The sequence below is a fragment of the Oncorhynchus tshawytscha genome, unplaced genomic scaffold (assembly GCF_018296145.1).
Source record: "Oncorhynchus tshawytscha isolate Ot180627B unplaced genomic scaffold, Otsh_v2.0 Un_scaffold_1874_pilon_pilon, whole genome shotgun sequence".
Lineage (NCBI taxonomy): Eukaryota > Metazoa > Chordata > Actinopteri > Salmoniformes > Salmonidae > Oncorhynchus > Oncorhynchus tshawytscha.
The window spans coordinates 33,832-55,000 of NW_024609604.1; the positions used below are offsets into that span (position 1 = coordinate 33,832).

At 45.1% G+C, this 21,169-nt stretch overlaps 1 protein-coding gene across 1 annotated transcript in view; it reads left to right on the top strand.

The window, feature by feature from the left end:
* The first annotated feature begins 1,310 nt into the window (after nucleotides 1–1,310).
* The window catches only part of cpm (carboxypeptidase M), an 89,760-nt gene continuing 69,901 nt past the window's right edge, over nucleotides 1,311–21,169 (top strand). Inside the window, exons 1-2 of the mRNA XM_042316202.1 lie at nucleotides 1,311–1,584; nucleotides 1,946–2,132. Coding sequence (XP_042172136.1) covers nucleotides 1,970–2,132 — 163 coding nt within the window. The 5' untranslated portion in view covers nucleotides 1,311–1,584; nucleotides 1,946–1,969. The remainder of the gene's footprint in view (nucleotides 1,585–1,945; nucleotides 2,133–21,169) is intronic.

Consider the following 21,169-nt stretch of genomic DNA (forward strand, 5'->3'; position numbering starts at 1 on the left):
TGGTCTCAGTTGGGATAGATTTCCCTCTAGATTCAGAGTAGTTGGTGGTCTCAGTTGGGATAGATTTCCCTCTAGGTTTAGAGTAGTTGGTGGTCTCATTTGGGATAGATTTCCCTCTAGGTCCAGAGTAGTTGTTGGTCTCAGTTGGGATAGATTTCCCTCTAGGTCCAGAGTAGTTGGTGGTCTCAGTTGGGATAGATTTCCCTCTAGGTCCAGAGTAGTTGGTGGTCTCAGTTGGGCTAGATTTCCCTCTAGGTTTAGAGTAGTTGGTGGTCTCATTTGTTCCATGTTTCATAATGTTGAGCTGTCCTTGTATAACCTTTTAACATATGACACCATGTAATATAATAGCCTGCTGAGGCAGGAATGCGGGTAGAAGAACCATGTTTATCAGATGTCATGGGTCAAGTGCAAGTACATATGACCACATAAAGTAATTAGTAAACAGCGCCACCCTCAGGCACTCCAGGTAAGTACATGTACATGCATACATACACACCATTGAACTACCTTGTTGATGAAAACAGGAAGTAATGACATCACACCTAAAAAAATTACCTTTTTCTTAAAAACCAACAGTTCAGAGTAAAAATGTAATGGTTAAAGTGTTTCCAATATTCATTTAGACAAATTGTGCATTAATAAATTGGTGACAGCCTGTATGTCCTCCAACCCCTGTTTCATGTCTAAGGTAGCCCGGGAAATCCCAGCATTGATAGAATGCAATAATTGACAAGTATTTGCCATACTCTAAGAATTCTCATGTGCCCACGTGTCGCCAAGTTCCGTGGTCGCCATGGTGAAACTTGGACACGGTATAGATCTGAAATAATTGGAATGACAAACTTTCCAGCCAATCAGAATAGCAGATCAAAGCAATTCAGGTATTCTTGAAAGTCAGGACAATTCTTGTTCTGTAAATAAACATTATTGTTATAGTTGAAAACATTCATTGTAAGATGTAGGCATTTAGTATGAAATGTGTAGTGGAGCATTATAGTGCCCCTCTTACCTTTTTAAAATGATTCGGCAATCCTTTTTTTTTTTTAAAAACACAGGGATCCCACCTTCTAGTCTCCCAAATGGCACCTTATTCGCAGTGGTAGACTATTTGTATATATATCAAATGTGACCCTATCAAACCTTAACCTTAACGTCAACATTTGAAAACTTCAAAATTTGACAACTTCTACATTTGCATTTGGAGTAACTTCCCAATTGTACGTTGGGACAAATGTGGATAAACGTCAAAATGGTAAAACCGTGAGATCATGTTGAGTTGAGAACTGTTTAGCTCCGCCTCGCCTCTGCTGGCTACTGTATTAAAAACTTGCCGTGGGTGAATATAGTGATAATGCCATACAGGGCGGTGTGTAGGCAGACAGGGGACCCGACGGTGTAATGTGGTCGGGGGGAGGGTTGATCTGTCGACTAAGAACCATTCGAGCGATTTGGAACATTAAACAGTTGTTATGAATGCGGTCGGACAGGCGAGGGTGACAGCGGTGTGACTTCAAGAGACGTCTTCACAGAAGAAGTTGTGCGCACACAGCGAGCTGCAGAAAATATACATTTAGCAATAAGGTAATTTAGAATGTCATGTGAATAGGCTATAAAAAAAAAATTGTTGTGAATTTAGTGTATTTTAGACATGTTTATTGATAGCTAAAAAATAAGAATTGCTTGCAACATGTTGTCATTTAGATGGCTGTAATTTGGGAGAAAACGCTAAACCTTAGTGTATTAGTGTATAGTGTATTGAGAAACGTAACGCCAGGTAACTGCACACTGGCGCTGTCCACTGACGTTATTGCTGACTTCAGTGTCAGGTTGTGCGCGTGGCTACTATGTCCTCGCGAGTTTTTCGTTCATATTTTGACGGTGTTGTATTTTATTTTAAATCGGCTTAACGTTTTTTTTCTTAAACTTGATTTTTGTGGGTTAGGTTGTCACTGTCCCGTACGAGACGATGTTTCTTTTTGCGCTCTGCCTATACCTCGGGAAGTTGGTGTCGTCCGGTGGCAGCTTGGAGTTCCGTTATCACAACACCGTGGAGGTGGAGAGATACCTGCGGGACGTTAACAACACCTTCGACTTCACACACCTGCACAGTATTGGAAAGTCTGTTGAAGGTAAGAAGACCCCTCATATGTTGTCTTTAAATGTAAAATAGGAAATAGAAATTCAGTCTTTCATATACCTCTGTTGAGCCTAGATTTTATCACAGGTGAGAGAGAGCCTAGGACATTTTCAAATTTGATAAGATTTTTTGGGGGGGCTCTTTGTAAGCAGGGCAAACCCGCTTTGGAGACTTCTGGTATATCATCAAAATAAATCATGGAATCATTCAGCAGTTTTTACCAGATTAAGCACAATTACCGTTGGAAATGAATGTTGACCATTTTTATATTCCTAAAATGCTGTCGCTGCTTCCAGTTGATCAGACATATTGATAAATAGCCCAATGGCAAGTGTCCAAATCAATAACCAATATGCATAAACGGTTTGTGATATACTGAAAACATAAAATGTACTATCAACACATACATGTGCAACAATAGTGTCAAGTGTCACTCATTGATTAGGGAGGGATATGCACTGTTGAAACTACCACAACTCAAAATAACACATGACAACTGAATATATTTTTACATCACTGGTTAGAGGACAACCAGCAGAAGAAGTCAGCTACATTTTGGAAATGTTGCTAATTAGAAATATGCTAATTAGCTAAATTTGTCTGTGATGAGATTTGAACTCCCAAAGTTTGGATTGCTAGACGTTCCCGTTATACACTCATCCATCCAACCTTCTTCTGCTTTAAGTAACCATCTGTCTTATGTAACCATACGAAACGTAACATATCATACTAAATTGACTATCTCCGATTTACATTAGAGGCGGCAGGATAGCCTAGTGGTTAGTGTAGAGGTGGCAGGATAGCCTAGTGGTTAGAGTGTAGAGGTGGCAGGGTAGCCTAGTGGTTAGAGCGTTGGACTAGTAACCGGAAGGTTGCAAGTTCAAATCCCCGAGCTGACAAGGTACAAATCTGTCGTTCTGCCCCTGAACAGGCAGTTAACCCACTGTTCCTAGGCCGTCATTGAAAATAAGAATTTGTTCTTAACTGACTTGCCTAGTAAAATAAAGGTAAATATTAAACATAACAGGAATAATACGAAATGTTCTGAGACCAGGTTGGAAAGGTAAAATTTTAAAAATTAAACATAACAGGAATAAGTGTGAGACCAGGTTGGAAATGTGGAATAACCTGAGACCATGGAAACGTGGTTGGTTAGATGAGCGTTAGTAGAAGGCTTCTATGTATATTTTACGTAATAATATGAAATGTTCTGAGACCAGGTTGGAAACATGGAATAACCTGTAATAACATATGTGGTTGGTTAGATGAGCCTTAGTAGGAGGCTTCTATGTATATTTTGGAATGCCAGATGTTGATTTCAGGAGGCTGCCTTCACGGAAAATGGAACAAACAACTTTTTCTGTTCCATTTCAATTAATCACGACCCTCCATAGGATATCAACAGTGACAGTTTGACTTTCAAATCTGTGTATTGGTATGAATTAACAGTACAAAACCAAAGATATTGATCTGTTTTTTTTTAAGCAATTGATCTTGTGTCATTGTGTTGAGTAAACTTTTATACTAATATAACCAATCTGAGGTAAAAAGTTTGTAATATCCCCTCTCACTTCGATGTGGTCTAATGGCAGCTTGTGTTTTGTAGTAACCCGGTAACATCATGGAAAGTCACGTAATATACATTTAATTAAGTACGGCAAAATATCTTATTTTTGTGATGATAGTAAATGAAGCCAACACAGATTTGTTCAATATTCACGTGTATTTCTCACTAGTTTAACCATTTTAGAGATGTAAAAAAAAAAAAAAATGTTCCTAAGCAGAATTTAACCAGACGCTCCACACGCTAAAACACGAGGGTTCCTCAAAAGGGTTCTTTAGGAAGGCTGATGGGTTTTTATGTGGAACCATAATGACTCTGAACTCTTCAATGGTTCTTTACAGTTCACAAAATGATTCTTTGCTGTTTTAGTGATAATTAAAATGTAGGGGGGTAATATAATATTTGGGGAATGGTTTAGTCACAGCTCTGTGTACAACCGTGAGTGAGGGTTTCATTCCAGTTGATCTAATGTGATGTGACGTTACATGTGATACAGATGTAACTGATTCCATCGCAGCCTATGAACCCATCTTCCCCTCTCATCAGAGGACTCTTTGTAAACCGGGTCCCTGCCTGCCAGCCAGTGACTGCAGCTGGCTGATGTGAAGACTAGCCTAAACAGACCGTTTAATATATCATCCTGACCACTGCTCTCAGCCTCCCAGCGGCTAATCCTCCTGCTCCCAGCCTCCCACCAGCCAGCCTTATCTAGTCCTCCTACTCTCCAGCCTCCCTCTGGTCCTATCTAGTCCTCCTACTCTCCAGGCTCCCTCTGGCCCTACCTAGTCCTCCTGCTCCCAGCCTCCCTCTGGTCCTACCTAGTCCTCCTGCTCCCAGCCTCCCACCAGCCAGCCCTACCTAGTCCTCCTGCTCTCCAGCCTCCTACTCTCCAGCCTCCCTCTGGTCTCCCTACTCTCCAGCCTCCCTCTGGTCCTACCTAGTCCTCCTCTGGTCCTACCTAGTCGTCCTACTCTCCAGCCTCCCTCTGGTCCTACCTAGTCCTCCTATGGTCCTACCTAGTCGTCCTACTCGCCAGCCTCCCTCTGGTCCTACCTAGTCGTCCTGGTCTCCAGTCTCCCTCTGGTTACCCCAGTGCTGCGTGGTTACCCCCCCCCAATATAGGGGCATGGATGCTATGCTATAGTAGATGGCCATACATCAATACTAAGACCTCTGTCTGATGAAGACCTATTTGGCTGCTGTCTGATGAAGACCTGATGAAGACCTGTTTGGCTGCTGCCTGATGAAGACTGTTTGGCTGTTGATGAAGACCTGTTTGGCTGATGAAGACCTGTTTGGCTGCTGCCTGATGAAGACCTGATGAAGACCTGTTTGGCTGCTGCCTGATGAAGACCTGATGAAGACCTGTTTGGCTGCTGCCTGATGAAGACCTGATGAAGACCTGTTTGGCTGCTGCCTGATGAAGACCTGATGAAGACCTGTTTGGCTGCTGCCTGATGAAGACCTGATGAAGACCTGTTTGGCTGCTGCCTGATGAAGACCTGTGGCTGCCACACTTCATCAGTTGATACCACACCCCTGGTTCTGGAGGCTGGGTTGATGCCACAGCCCTGGTTCTGGAGGCTGGGCTGATGCCACACCCCTGGTTCTGTGATGTGTCTGAGTGTAGTTTTACCACACCCCTGGTTCCGTGATGTGTTTGATTCAGGAGATATCCCTGTCTGTTGGTGTTGTAAAGAGAGATTCAGGAGATTCAGGAGATATCCGTCTGGTGTTGTAGATTCAGGAGATATCCCTGTCTGTTGGTGTTGTAAAGAGAGATTCAGGAGATATCCCTGTCTGTTGGTGTTGTAAAGAGAGATTCAGGAGATTCAGGAGATATGCCTGTCTGTTGGTGTTGTAGATTCAGGAGATATCCCTGTCTGTTGGTGTTGTAAAGAGATCCCTACCTGCTGGTGTTGTAGATTCAGGAGATATCCCTGTCTGTTGGTGTTGTAAAGAGATATCCCTGTCTGTTGGTGTTGTAGATTCAGGAGATATCCCTGTCTGTTGGTGTTGTAGATTCAGGAGATATCCCTGTCTGTTGGTGTTGTGAAGAGATTCAGGAGATATTCCCTTCTGTTGGTGTTGTAAAGAGATCCCTACCTGTTGGTGTTGTAGATTCAGGAGATGTCCCTGTCTGTTGGTGTTGTAAAGAGATATCCCTGTCTGTTGGTGTTGTAAAGAGATATCCCTGCCTGTTGGTGTTGTAGATTCAGGAGGCAGGATCAGAGAGGCCTGACACTTTCTTGTCTGGTGAGAAACTCCCTATTTTGTAACATACAGTACGGGCTTTGTCCCAAATGGCACTGTATTCCCTATAGGCTCTGGTCAAAAGTTGTGCACTATATAGGGTACCAGTTGGGACTCACACACACACAACAGTTTTGATAAGGATCTTGGCTGGGGTTCAGGACTGTCATGCAGGCTGCTGCCGATCAGTGTAGTCGCTCTCTCTCTCTCTCTCACACACACACACTGTCAGTCATGTGGCTCACAGATCACTGCTGCTGCCGACCAGAGTAGTCTCTCTTACACACACACAGACAGTCATGTGGCTCACAGATCACTGCTGCTGCCGACCAGAGTAGTCTCTCTTACACACACACACACACACACACACACACACACACACACACACACACAGACAGTCATGTGGCTCACAGATCACTGCTGCTGCCGACCAGAGTAGTCTCTCTACACACACACACACACACACACACACACAGACAGTCATGTGGCTCACAGATCACTGCTGCTGCCGACCAGAGTAGTCTCTCTTACACACACACACACACACACAGAGACAGTCATGTGGCTCACAGATCACACACACACACACACAGACAGTCATGTGGCTCACAGATCACTGCTGCTGCCGACCAGAGTAGTCTCTCTTACAGAGACAGTCATGTGGCTCACAGATCACACACACACACACACACACACACACACACACACACACACACACAGAGACAGTCATGTGGCTCACAGATCACTGCTGCTGCAGCATGAACACAGAACGGTCCCTTGTTACTTTAAGACAATGAAGGTGGTTTTAACACCGCAGTCCAACGTGAATTGATGGAATCTAGCCGTCCCCCCTGGGTTTAAACATGGTCTATCAATACATCCTATCTAAATGGGGATACAGCTGTGTTAATATCTTACCTTTCCTTACTGTAACAAGCTATGAACCTCGTGTGTTGTTCTAGTTGTAGGAGTCCCAGAGACTGACGGTTCTCTCAGAGCAGTACATCTTTAGAGAGGGAACCCAGCAGTAGTGGTGATGTCCTCCTCCAGCAACCCGTCTCAGATGTCGGAAGGGGAAAAAAAAAAACAAGTCCTTTTTATCCCAATGACAACAGATCCCGTTGTCGTGACTACTGTTCCATTTTGTTACAGATGCATTTAGTAGGGGGCTCACAGAGACGGACGGTATGAGAGATGTTTATTCAGCTCGCGTTGTCATGCAAGGAAGATGGTCCCGGGGTGTGAAAAGAAAAGGACTGTGTGTTCTCTCATCTCTGATTTGAAAGTGACATCCTCTCTAGTCAGGTCCTTGCTGTCAGCCGGCCTGCCTCAGACTCAATCAGATAGAAAACAGGAGGGATGGACTAAACTAGAACAATCACTGTTGGGAATGACTGTGATACATGGGAGGCGATGGAGGTGGGATTGGAGTCGAGGGAGAGGTGGTGCAGACAACCCCTGGATTTACAATTCATTGTATCTGTTCGGTTCTTCACTCTGTTGTGTTGGGAGATTGACAAGGAGATGTTTCAATCTCCCTGCGTTGCCTTGCCAGTTGGTGGCATTTCTGTGGCGACTCTGTCTGTCTGTGCTTTGCATGGCTGGACACAAAGCTGGCATTGAGGCACCCTCTTCCAGCTCTTTCTCTCTCTCCCTCTCTCTTGTTTCAGTCAGATTCAGATGCAAATTGAGACTCTCAACCTCTGGAGCAGGAACTGGGCTTGCTTCCAAAATGGCACCCTATTCCGTATATAGTGCACTACTTTTAGACCAGGGCCCATATGTCTTAGGTGAAATGTAGTGCAGTATGTAGGGAATAGGGTCCTATTTGGGACGTACCCTATGTTATTACCATAGTTGACTTGCTGCTGCTTCCTGACTCGGTCCCTGTTCCCTTTTGTTTCTGAGAAGACAGACCAGACTCTAGGACCTTGTGTTTCTGAGAAGACAGACCAGACTCTAGGACCTTGTGTTTCTGAGAAGACAGACCAGACTATAGGACCTTGTGTTTCTGAGAAGACAGACCAGACTATAGGACCTTGTGTTTCTGAGAAGACAGACCAGACTCTAGGACCTTGTGTTTCTGAGAAGACAGACCAGACTCTAGGACCTTTTGATTCTGAGAAGACAGACCAGACTCTAGGACCTTTTGATTCTGAGAAGACAGACCAGACTCTAGGACCTTTTGATTCTGAGAAGACAGACCAGACTCTAGCACCTTTTGATTCTGAGAAGACAGACCAGACTCTAGGACCTTTTGATTCTGAGAAGACAGACCAGACTCTAGGACCTTTTTGATGGCATCGGTCTGTTTGTTTCTGATTTACATTTTTCTTTTCTATTTGAACCTTTTCTATTTAACTTGGCAAGTCAGTTAAGAATGTGTTCTTATTTGACATTGACAGACTACCCCGACCAAACCCCTCTAACCCGGACAACGCTGGGCCAATTGTGCGCCGCCCTATAGGACACCAGGTCACGGCCTGTTGTGATACAGCCCAGGATCGAACCAGGGTCTGTAGTGATGCCTCTAGCATCACTACAGACCCTGCACTGAGATGCAGTGGCTTAGACAGCTGCGTCACTCGAGAGCTGAAAAGACTGACCAGACAATTAGAACCCTGTGATGGCATCTGTCTGTTTGTTTCTGGTCTGGTCTGTCTTCTCAGACTATAGAACCCTGTGATGGCATCTGTTTGTTACTGGTCTGGTCTGTCTTCTCAGACTATAAAACCCTGTGATGGCATCTGTTTGTTTGTTACTGGTCTGGTCTGTCTTCTCAGACTATAGAACCCTGTGATGGCATCTGTCTGTTTGTTACTGGTCTGGTCTGTCTTCTCAGACTATAGACCCTGTGATGGCATCTGTTTGTTACTGGTCTGGTCTGTCTTCTCAGACTATAGAACCCTGTGATGGCATCTGTTTGACTGGTCTGGTCTGGCATCTGATGGCATCTGTTTGTTACTGGTCTGGTCTGTCTTCTCAGACTATAGAACCCTGTGATGGCATCTGTTTGTTACTGGTCTGTCTTCTCAGACTATAGAACCCTGTGATGGCATCTGTTTGTTACTGGTCTGGTCTGTCTTCTCAGACTTGATGGCATCTGTTTGTTACTGGTCTGGTCTGTCTTCTCAGACTATAGAACCCTGTGATGGCATCTGTCTGTTTGTTACTGGTCTGGTCTGTCTTCTCAGACTATAGAACCCTGTGATGGCACTGGTCTGTCTGTTTGTTAGAACTGGCATCTGGTCTGGTCTGGTCTGTCTTCTCAGACTATAGAACCCTGTGATGGCATCTGTCTGTTTGTTTCTGGTCTGGTCTGTCTTCTCAGACTATAGAACCCTGTGATGGCATCTGTTTGTTACTGGTCTGGTCTGTCTTCTCAGACTATAGAACCCTGTGATGGCATCTGTTTGTTACTGGTCTGGTCTGTCTTCTCAGACTATAGAACCCTGTGATGGCATCTGTCTGTTTGTTACTGGTCTGGTCTGTCTTCTCAGACTATAGAACCTGTGATGGCATCTGTCTGTTTGTTACTGGTCTGGTCTGTCTTCTCAGACTATAGAACCCTGTGATGGCATCTGTTTGTTACTGGTCTGGTCTGTCTTCTCAGACTATAGAACCCTGTGATGGCATCTGTCTGTTTGTTACTGGTCTGGTCTGTCTTCTCAGACTATAGAACCCTGTGATGGCATCTGTCTGTTTGTTACTGGTCTGGTCTGTCTTCTCAGACTATAGAACCCTGTGATGGCATCTGTTTGTTACTGGTCTGGTCTGTCTTCTCAGACTATAGAACCCTGTGATGGCATCTGTTTGTTACTGGTCTGGTCTGTCTTCTCAGACTATAGAACCCTGTGATGGCATCTGTTTGTTACTGGTCTGGTCTGTCTCTCAGACTATAGAACCCTGTGATGGCATCTGTTTGTTACTGGTCTGGTCTGTCTTCTCAGACTATAGAACCCTGTGATGGCATCTGTTTGTTACTGGTCTGGTCTGTCTTCTCAGACTATAGAACCCTGTGATGGCTGTTTGTTACTGGTCTGGTCTGTCTTTCAGACTATAGAACCCTGTGATGGCATCTGTCTGTTTGTTCTGGTCTGGTCTGTCTTCTCAGACTATAGAACCCTGTGATGGCATCTGTCTGTTTGTTACTGGTCTGGTCTGTCTTCTCAGACTATAGAACCCTGTGATGGCATCTGTTTGTTTCTGGTCTGGTCTGTCTTCTCAGACTATAGAACCCTGTGATGGCATCTGTTTGTTACTGGTCTGGTCTGTCTTCTCAGACTATAGAACCCTGTGATGGCATCTGTTTGTTACTGGTCTGGTCTGTCTTCTCAGACTATAGAACCCTGGCATCTGGTCTGGTCTGTCTTCAGACTATAGAACCCTGTGATGGCATCTGTCTGTTTGTTACTGGTCTGGTCTGTCTTCTCAGACTATAGAACCCTGTGATGGCATCTGTTTGTTACTGGTCTGGTCTGTCTTCTCAGACTATAGAACCCTGTGATGGCATCTGTTTGTTACTGGTCTGGTCTGTCTTCTCAGACTATAGAACCCTGTGATGGCATCTGTTTGTTACTGGTCTGGTCTGTCTTCTCAGACTATAGAACCCTGTGATGGCATCTGTCTGTTTGTTTCTGGTCTGGTCTGTCTTCTCAGACTATAGAACCCTGTGATGGCATCTGTTTGTTACTGGTCTGGTCTTCTCAGACTATAGAACCCTGTGATGGCATCTGTTTGTTACTGGTCTGGTCTGTCTTTCAGACTATAGAACCCTGTGATGGCATCTGTCTGTTACTGGTCTGGTCTGTCTTCTCAGACTATAGAACCCTGTGATGGCATCTGTTTGTTACTGGTCTGGTCTGTCTTCTCAGACTATAGAACCCTGTGATGGCATCTGTCTGTTTGTTACTGGTCTGGTCTGTCTTCTCAGACTATAGAACCCTGTGATGGCATCTGTTTGTTACTGGTCTGGTCTGTCTTCTCAGACTATAGAACCCTGTGATGGCATCTGTCTGTTTGTTACTGGTCTGGTCTGTCTTCTCAGACTATAGAACCCTGTGATGGCATCTGTCTGTTTGTTACTGGTCTGGTCTGTCTTCTCAGACTATAGAACCCTGTGATGGCATCTGTCTGTTTGTTGGTCTGGTCTGGTCTGTCTTCTCAGACTATAGAACCCTGTGATGGCATCTGTTTGTTACTGGTCTGGTCTGTCTTCTCAGACTATAGAACCCTGTGATGGCATCTGTTTGTTACTGGTCTGGTCTGTCTTCTCAGACTATAGAACCCTGTGATGGCATCTGTCTGTTTCTGGTCTGGTCTGTCTTCTCAGACTATAGAACCCTGTGATGGCATCTGTCTGTTTGTTACTGGTCTGGTCTGTCTTCTCAGACTATAGAACCCTGTGATGGCATCTGTTTGTTACTGGTCTGGTCTGTCTTCTCAGACTATAGAACCCTGTGATGGCATCTGTTTGTTACTGGTCTGGTCTGTCTTCTCAGACTATAGAACCCTGTGATGGCATCTGTTTGTTACTGGTCTGGTCTGTCTTCTCAGACTATAGAACCCTGTGATGGCATCTGTCTGTTTGTTTCTGGTCTGGTCTGTCTTCTCAGACTATAGAACCCTGTGATGGCATCTGTTTGTTACTGGTCTGGTCTGTCTTCTCAGACTATAGAACCCTGTGATGGCATCTGTTTGTTACTGGTCTGGTCTGTCTTCTCAGACTATAGAACCCTGTGATGGCATCTGTTACTGGTCTGGTCTGTCTTCTCAGACTAGAACCCTGTGATGGCATCTGGTCTGGTCTGTCTTCTCAGACTATAGAACCCTGTGATGGCATCTGTCTGTTTGTTTCTGGTCTGGTCTGTCTTCTCAGACTATAGAACCCTGTGATGGCATCTGTTTGTTACTGGTCTGGTCTGTCTTCTCAGACTATAGAACCCTGTGATGGCATCTGTTTGTTTCTGGTCTGTCTTCTCAGACTATAGAACCCTGTGATGGCATCTGTTTGTTACTGGTCTGGTCTGTCTTCTCAGACTATAGAACCCTGTGATGGCATCTGTTTGTTACTGGTCTGGTCTGTCTTCTCAGACTATAGAACCCTGTGATGGCATCTGTCTGTTACTGGTCTGGTCTGTCTTCTCAGACTATAGAACCCTGTGATGGCATCTGTTTGTTACTGGTCTGGTCTGTCTTCTCAGACTATAGAACCCTGTGATGGCATCTGTTTGTTACTGGTCTGGTCTGTCTTCTCAGACTATAGAACCCTGTGATGGCATCTGTTTGTTACTGGTCTGGTCTGTCTTCTCAGACTATAGAACCCTGTGATGGCATCTGTTTGTTACTGGTCTGGTCTGTCTTCTCAGACTATAGAACCCTGTGATGGCATCTGTTTGTTACTGGTCTGGTCTGTCTTCTCAGACTATAGAACCCTGTGATGGCATCTGTTTGTTTCTGGTCTGTCTTCTCAGACTATAGAACCCTGTGATGGCATCTGTTTGTTACTGGTCTGGTCTGTCTTCTCAGACTATAGAACCCTGTGATGGCATCTGTTTGTTACTGGTCTGGTCTGTCTTCTCAGACTATAGAACCCTGTGATGGCATCTGTCTGTTTGTTACTGGTCTGGTCTGTCTTCTCAGACTATAGAACCCTGTGATGGCATCTGTTTGTTACTGGTCTGGTCTGTCTTCTCAGACTATAGAACCCTGTGATGGCATCTGTTTGTTACTGGTCTGGTCTGTCTTCTCAGACTATAGAACCCTGTGATGGCATCTGTTTGTTACTGGTCTGGTCTGTCTTCTCAGACTATAGAACCCTGTGATGGCATCTGTTTGTTACTGGTCTGGTCTGTCTTCTCAGACTATAGAACCCTGTGATGGCATCTGTCTGTGCTCAGCCATTCACTTTTTTAATTGATTAGAACCTGGGAGGAATTAACTTTCGATTGGAGCCGTACGGATCCTGAGGCCTTAAGGGTTTAAAGTAAAGCAGGTGAAGAGAGGACAGAAGTCCTACAACACTGTGAAGATGACTCCCAAATTGTACCCTATTCCATGGCCTATATAGTGCCCTACTACTTATGACCAGAGCCCTATGAGGAATAAAGTGCCATTTGGGACACACGCTAAGACAATACCCTCCGATGTAAAACTTCTTCAGCCAGCCATTTTGAATACAGCCACCCTTGCTGATATCCTAGAGTGTGAATGGTACAGATGTAGGATCTTAATTTGAGTCAGTTTGCTACAGCAGGAAAATGATCCTGCAGCAACAGGAAATGTGGATTATAATGTATTTTGAAAGGGGTTGGTACATTTTTCGTGAGGGCAAATCCAGTCTGAAACTTCAAAGGGGAAATTACAAACTGTAGAAGCCTTTAAAAAAAGACTAAAATACACTACAAGTTTGCATTTCCTGCTTTGCAGGAAAATTCCCAGCAACAAGAGTGATCAAATGAAGGTCCTACATCTGTAGTTTGTCTTGCACCTGTGGAGAGTGATTTAAGCAGTACTGTTAAGCACTAGGCAGTATCTCTAAGTAGCATGTTCAGGCAGTAGCGTGTTCAGGCAGTACCGTTAAGTAGCGTGTTCAGGCAGTACCGTTAAGTAGCGTGTTCAGGCAGTACCGTTAAGTAGCGTGTTCAGGCAGTACCGTTAAGTAGCGTGTTCAGGCAGTACCGTTAAGTAGCGTGTTCAGGCAGTATCTCTAAATAGCATGTGTTTAGGCAGTATCTTTAAGTAGCCTGTGTTTAGGCAGTACCGTTAAGTAGCATGTTCAGGCAGTACCGTTAAGTAGCGTGTTCAGGCAGTACCGTTAAGTAGCGTGTTTAGGCAGTACCGTTAAGTAGCGTGTTCAGGCAGTATCTCTAAATAGCCTGTGTTTAGGCAGTATCTTTAAGTAGCCTGTGTTTAGGCAGTATCTTTAAGTAGCCTGTGTTTAGGCAGTATCTATAAGTAGCCTGTGTTTAGGCAGTATCTATAAGTAGCCTGTGTTTAGGCAGTATCTATAAGTAGCCTGTGTTTAGGCAGTATCTATAAGTAGCCTGTGTTTAGGCAGTATCTATAAGTAGCCTGTGTTTAGGCAGTATCTATAAGTAGCCTGTGTTTAGGCAGTATCTATAAGTAGCCTGTGTTTAGGCAGTATCTATAAGTAGCCTGTGTTTAGGCAGTATCTATAAGTAGCCTGTGTTTAGGCAGTATCTATAAGTAGCCTGTGTTTAGGCAGTATCTATAAGTAGCCTGTGTTTAGGCAGTATCTATCAGCGTTTTAACTACTTTGCAGGTGTGAAACAGACCATCATAATATCAAATTCCCATCAAATTCCCATCAAATTCCCACTTCATACTACAAAACCAACTTCATAAACAGTTTATAATGTATTTATATTTTACTCAGAATTCCATGACTGACAGTAAGACATTGTTGGCAGAATAGATGGATGAAGTTCTATTCTAACATCATTCACCAATACATTTCTCGGTTGTCCAACAAATATTGTTCTCAGGTTGTAGATCACACCTAGCCTGGTACATTGTTTTCAGGTTGTAGATCACACCTAGCCTGGTACATTGTTTTCAGGTTGTAGATCACACCTAGCCTGGTACATTGTTTTCAGGTTGTAGATCACACCTAGCCTGGTACATTGTTTGCTTCCTCCACCCATTCGCAATGACTCAATATTTTTGGACAAAAATTGATGAATGTACGGATGTGAAACGGCTAGCTTAGTTAGCGGTGGTGCGCGCTAAATAGCGTTTCAATCGGTGACGTCACTCTGAGACCTTGAAGTAGTGGTTCCCCTTGCTCTGCAATGGCCGCGGCTTTTGTGGAGCGATGGGTAACGATGCTTCGAGGGGTGACTGTTGATGTGTGCAGAGGGTCCCTGGTTCGAGCCCGGGTAGGGGCGAGGGGACGGGCTAAAGTTATACTGGTACATTTACATATTTACAGAAATCCATTCAGGTTTATTTGTGGCTTTTGGCGAATGCCTTCTAATGATATAAAGTCGTACTGTTGCTACTTCCTGTAAACACACAGTCTAGTTCAAAGTGCCTATAAACACACAGTCCAGTTCAAAGGAAATGATGACAGGCCCTACTGCCTGTAAACACACAGTCCAGTTCATAGTGAATGATGACAGGCCCTACTGCCTGTAAACACACAGTCCAGTTCATAGTGAATGATGACCGGCCCTACTGCCTGTAAACACACAGTCCAGTTCATAGTGAAGGATGCCAGGCCCTACTGCCTGTAAACACACAGTCCAGTTCATAGTGAAGGATGACAGGCCCTACTGCCTGTAAACACACAGTCCAGTTCATAGTGAAGGATGCCAGGCCCTACTGCCTGTAAACACACAGTCCAGTTCATAGTGAAGGATGACAGGCCCTACTGCCTGTAAACACACAGTCCAGTTCATAGTGAATGATGACAGGCCCTACTGCCTGTAAACACACAGTCCAGTTCATAGTGAAGGATGCCAGGCCCTACTGCCTGTAAACACACAGTCCAGTTCATAGTGAAGGATGACAGGCCCTACTGCCTGTAAACACACAGTCCAGTTCATAGTGAATGATGACAGGCCCTACTGCCTGTAAACACACAGTCCAGTTCATAGTGAATGATGCCAGGCCCTACTGCCTGTAAACACACAGTCCAGTTCATAGTGAATGATGACAGACCCTACTGCCTGTAAACACACAGTCCAGTTCATAGTGAATGATGCCAGGCCCTACTGCCTGTAAACACACAGTCCAGTTCATAGTGAATGATGCCAGGCCCTACTGCCTGTAAACACACAGTCCAGTTCATAGTGAATGATGCCAGGCCCTACTGCCTGTAAACACACAGTCCAGTTCATAGTGAATGATGACAGGCCCTACTGCCTGTAAACACACAGTCCAGTTCAAAGTGAATGATGACAGGCCCTACTGCCTGTAAACACACAGTCCAGTTCAAAGTGAATGATGACAGGCCCTACTGCCTGTAAACACACAGTCCAGTTCATAGTGAATGATGACAGGCCCTACTGCCTGTAAACACACAGTCCAGTTCAAAGTGAATGATGACAGGTCCTACTTCCTGTAAACACACAGTCCAGTTCATAGTGAATGATGACAGGTCCTACTTCCTGTAAACACACAGTCCAGTTCATAGTGAATGATGACAGGCCCTACTTCCTGTAAACACACAGTCCTGTTCATAGTGAATGATGACAGGTCCTACTTCCTGTCAACACACAGTCCAGTTCAAAGTGCCTGTAAACACACAGTCCAGTTCATAGTGAATGATGCCAGGCCCTACTGCCTGTAAACACACAGTCCAGTTCATAGTGAATGATGACAGGCCCTACTGCCTGTAAACACACAGTCCAGTTCAAAGTGAATGATGACGGGCCCTACTGCCTGTAAACACGCAGTCCAGTTCATAGTGAAGGATGACAGGCCCTACTGCCTGTAAACACACAGTCCAGTTCATAGTGAATGATGACAGGCCCTACTGCCTGTAAACACGCAGTCCAGTTCATAGTGAAGGATGACAGGCCCTACTGCCTGTAAACACACAGTCCAGTTCATAGTGAATGATGACAGGCCCTACTGCCTGTAAACACACAGTCCAGTTCATAGTGAATGATGACAGGCCCTACTGCCTGTAAACACACAGTCCAGTTCAAAGTGAATGATGACAGGCCCTACTGCCTGTAAACACACAGTCCAGTTCATAGTGAATGATGACAGGCCCTACTGCCTGTAAACACACAGTCCAGTTCATAGTGAATGATGACAGGCCCTACTGCCTGTAAACACACAGTCCAGTTCAAAGTGAATGATGACGGGCCCTACTGCCTGTAAACACGCAGTCCAGTTCATAGTGAATGATGACAGGCCCTACTGCCTGTAAACACGCAGTCCAGTTCATAGTGAATGATGACAGGCCCTACTGCCTGTAAACACACAGTCCAGTTCATAGTGAATGATGACAGGCCCTACTGCCTGTAAACACACAGTCCAGTTCATAGTGAATGATGACAGGCCCTACTGCCTGTAAACACACAGTCCAGTTCATAGTGAAGGATGACAGGCCCTACTGCCTGTAAACACACAGTCCAGTTCATAGTGAAGGATGACAGGCCCTACTGCCTGTAAACACACAGTCCAGTTCATAGTGAAGGATGACAGGCCCTACTGCCTGTAAACACACAGTCCAGTTCATAGTGAATGATGACAGGCCCTACTGCCTGTAAACACACAGTCCAGTTCATAGTGAATGATGACAGGCCCTACTGCCTGTAAACACACAGTCCAGTTCATAGTGAATGATGACAGGCCCTACTGCCTGTAAACACACAGTCCAGTTCATAGTGAATGATGGCAGGCCTTACTGCCTGTAAACACGCAGTCCAGTTCATAGTGAATGATGACAGGCCCTACTGCCTGTAAACACACAGTCCAGTTCAAAGGGACTGACAGGCCCTACTGCCTGTAAACACGCAGTCCAGTTCATAGTGAATGATGACAGGCCCTACTGCCTGTAAACACACAGTCAGTTCATAGTGAGTGAATGATGACAGGCCCTACTGCCTGTAAACACACAGTCCAGTTCATAGTGAATGATGACAGGCCCTACTGCCTGTAAACACACAGTCCAGTTCATAGTGAATGATGACAGGTCCTACTGCCTGTAAACACACAGTCCTGTTCATAGTGAAGGATGACAGGCCCTACTGCCTGTAAACACACAGTCCAGTTCATAGTGAAGGATGACAGGTCCTACTGCCTGTAAACACACAGTCCAGTTCATAGTGAATGATGACAGGCCCTACTTCCTGTAAACACACAGTCCAGTTCAGTTCAGGCCCTAGTGTAAACACACAGTCCAGTTCATAGTGAAGGCCAGGCCCTACTGCCTGTAAACACACAGTCCAGTTCATAGGGAAGGATGACAGGCCCTACTGCCTGTAAACACACAGTCCAGTTCATAGTGAAGGATGACAGGCCCTACTGCCTGTAAACACACAGTCCAGTTCATAGTGAATGATGACAGGCCCTACTGCCTGTAAACACACAGTCCAGTTCATAGTGAATGATGACAGGCCCTACTGCCTGTAAACACACAGTCCAGTTCATAGTGAATGATGACAGGCCCTACTGCCTGTAAACACACAGTCCAGTTCATAGTGAATGATGACAGGCCCTACTGCCTGTAAACACACTCCAGTTCATAGTAAATGACACAGTAAACACACAGTTCAGTTCATAGTGAATGATGACAGGCCCTACTGCCTGTAAACACACAGTCCAGTTCATAGTGAATGATGACAGGCCCTACTGCCTGTAAACACACAGTCCAGTTCATAGTGAATGATGACAGGCCCTACTGCCTGTAAACACACAGTCCAGTTCATAGTGAATGATGACAGGCCCTACTGCCTGTAAACACACAGTCCAGTTCATAGTGAATGATGACAGGCCCTACTGCCTGTAAACACACAGTCCAGTTCATAGTGAATGATGACAGGCCCTACTGCCTGTAAACACACAGTCCAGTTCATAGTGAATGATGACAGGCCCTACTGCCTGTAAACACACAGTCCAGTTCATAGTGAATGATGACAGGCCCTACTGCCTGTAAACACACAGTCCAGTTCATAGTGAATGATGACAGGCCCTACTGCCTGTAAACACACAGTCCAGTTCATAGGGACTGACAGGCCCTACTGCCTGTAAACACACAGTCCAGTTCATAGTGAATGATGACAGGCCCTACTGCCTGTAAACACACAGTCCAGTTCATAGTGAATGATGACAGGCCCTACTGCCTGTAAACACACAGTCCAGTTCATAGTGAATGATGACAGGCCCTACTGCCTGTAAACACACAGTCCAGTTCATAGTGAATGATGACAGGCCCTACTGCCTGTAAACACACAGTCCAGTTCATAGTGAATGAGGCCCTGACAGTCCAGTTCCCTACTGCCTGTAAACACACAGTCCAGTTCATAGTGAATGATGACAGGCCCTACTGCCTGTAAACACACAGTCCAGTTCATAGTGAATGATGACAGGCCCTACTGCCTGTAAACACACAGTCCAGTTCATAGTGAATGATGACAGGCCCTACTGCCTGTAAACACACAGTCCAGTTCATAGTGAATGATGACAGGCCCTACTGCCTGTAAACACACAGTCCAGTTCATAGGGACTTACAGGCCCTACTGCCTGTAAACACACAGTCCTGTTCATAGTGAATGATGACAGGCCCTACTGCCTGTAAACACACAGTCCAGTTCATAGTGAATGATGACAGGCCCTACTGCCTGTAAACACGCAGTCCAGTTCATAGTGAATGATGACAGGCCCTACTGCCTGTAAACACACAGTCCAGTTCAAAGAGAACGATGCCAGGTCTGTGTGCCAAATAGCTTATTTCCATAAAGGTCTACTGTAGCTCTGATTGGCTCTGCTGCACCGGTCTGCGTAGACTCCGGTCCAGGACAACAGTGTTTTTATCAGGGTTTTATTTACAACAGTGTCTATTAATTGTCCAAATGCCTGGCAGCTTTCCCAGTTTGTTGCTGTAGAATCATAAATGTCTTCTACGTCATTCCCAAACATTCCATGAATTTATGAAACCGGGAAAATGACCACATCTAAGTGCTCATTGTCAATTTATTTTTAAGTGTCATTCTTCCTGGTGTGTGAGATTTTTAATAAGATTTCCTGTTGCTAAACACTGTCAGTTCCACTATAAAGTAGCATACAGTATCTTTAGGCCTTCTGTGTACCTGCCTGGCTCCCTGCCTGCACTAAATCTCTGTCAGTTCCACTATAAAGTAGCGTACAGTATCTTTAGGCCTTCTTGTGTACCTGCCTGGCTCCCTGCCCGCGCTAAATCTCTGGCAGATTGTGAGGTCATGGTGTTTCAAGGCCTGTCGCCCGTCTCGGGCCGGGCCGTTAATTTAACCTCCCTCCTAATCTTCTGGTGACCCCCGTGCCGCTCGAGGTGAGACTCCTGGCTAATTACTGTTTTAAATCTAGTACACCACCTGCCTCGTCCCTTCTCCTCCGCTGACTCCCTCTCTGATCATTCCTCTACTGCCCCCCTCCCCTTCCTACTTGACCCCTCCCGTGCGTCTTTGTGTCCTGTAGACACTGAGGGGTTTCGTCTTTAAGCCCCTGGACAGAAACAGCTGTGCTGAGATGACAGGCTTCTATGTTCAACCTTTCAGACATAATTGGTCAGAAGTTTAAGTGGGGGGGGGGAGTGCTTGCATGCAAGTGTGTGATTTGTGTGGAGCAATTGGTTCCATTATAGACTTGTCTTAGAGCCATAAGAGGGTAAACAAACCCACTAGTTATGATGAAAGGGGAACAGAGTCTCTATCCTGTAGTCTGCTACTCTAGTTGTTGTGATGAACAGAGTCTCTATCCTGTAGTCTGCTACTCTAGTTGTTGTGATGAACAGAGTCTCTATCCTGTAGTCTGCTACTCTAGTTGTTGTGATGAACAGAGTCTCTATCCTGTAGTCTGCTCCTCTAGTTGTTGTGATGAACAGAGTCTCTATCCTGTAGTCTGCTACTCTAGTTGTTGTGATGAACAGAGTCTCTATCCTGTAGTCTGCTACTCTAGTTGTTGTGATCAGAAAGGAGAACAGAGTCTCTATCCTGTAGTCTGCTACTCTAGTTGTTGTGATGAACAGAGTCTCTATCCTGTAGTCTGCTACTCTAGTTGTTGTGATGAACAGAGTCTCTATCCTGTAGTCTGCTACTCTAGTTGTTGTGATGAAAGGAGAACAGAGTCTCTATCCTGTAGTCTGCTACTCTAGTAGTTGTGATGAACAGAGTCTCTATCCTGTAGTCTGCTACTCTAGTTGTTGTGATGAACAGAGTCTCTATCCTGTAGTCTGCTACTCTAGTTGTTGTGATGAACAGAGTCTCTATCCTGTAGTCTGCTACTCTAGTTGTTGTGATGAACAGAGTCTCTATCCTGTAGTCTGCTACTCTAGTTGTTGTGATGAACAGAGTCTCTATCCTGTAGTCTGCTACTCTAGTTGTTGTGTGAACAGAGATCCTGTAGTCTGCTACTCTAGTTGTTGTGATGAACAGAGTCTCTATCCTGTAGTCTGCTACTCTAGTTGTTGTGATGAACAGAGTCTCTATCCTGTAGTCTGCTACTCTAGTTGTTGTGATGAACAGAGTCTCTATCCTGTA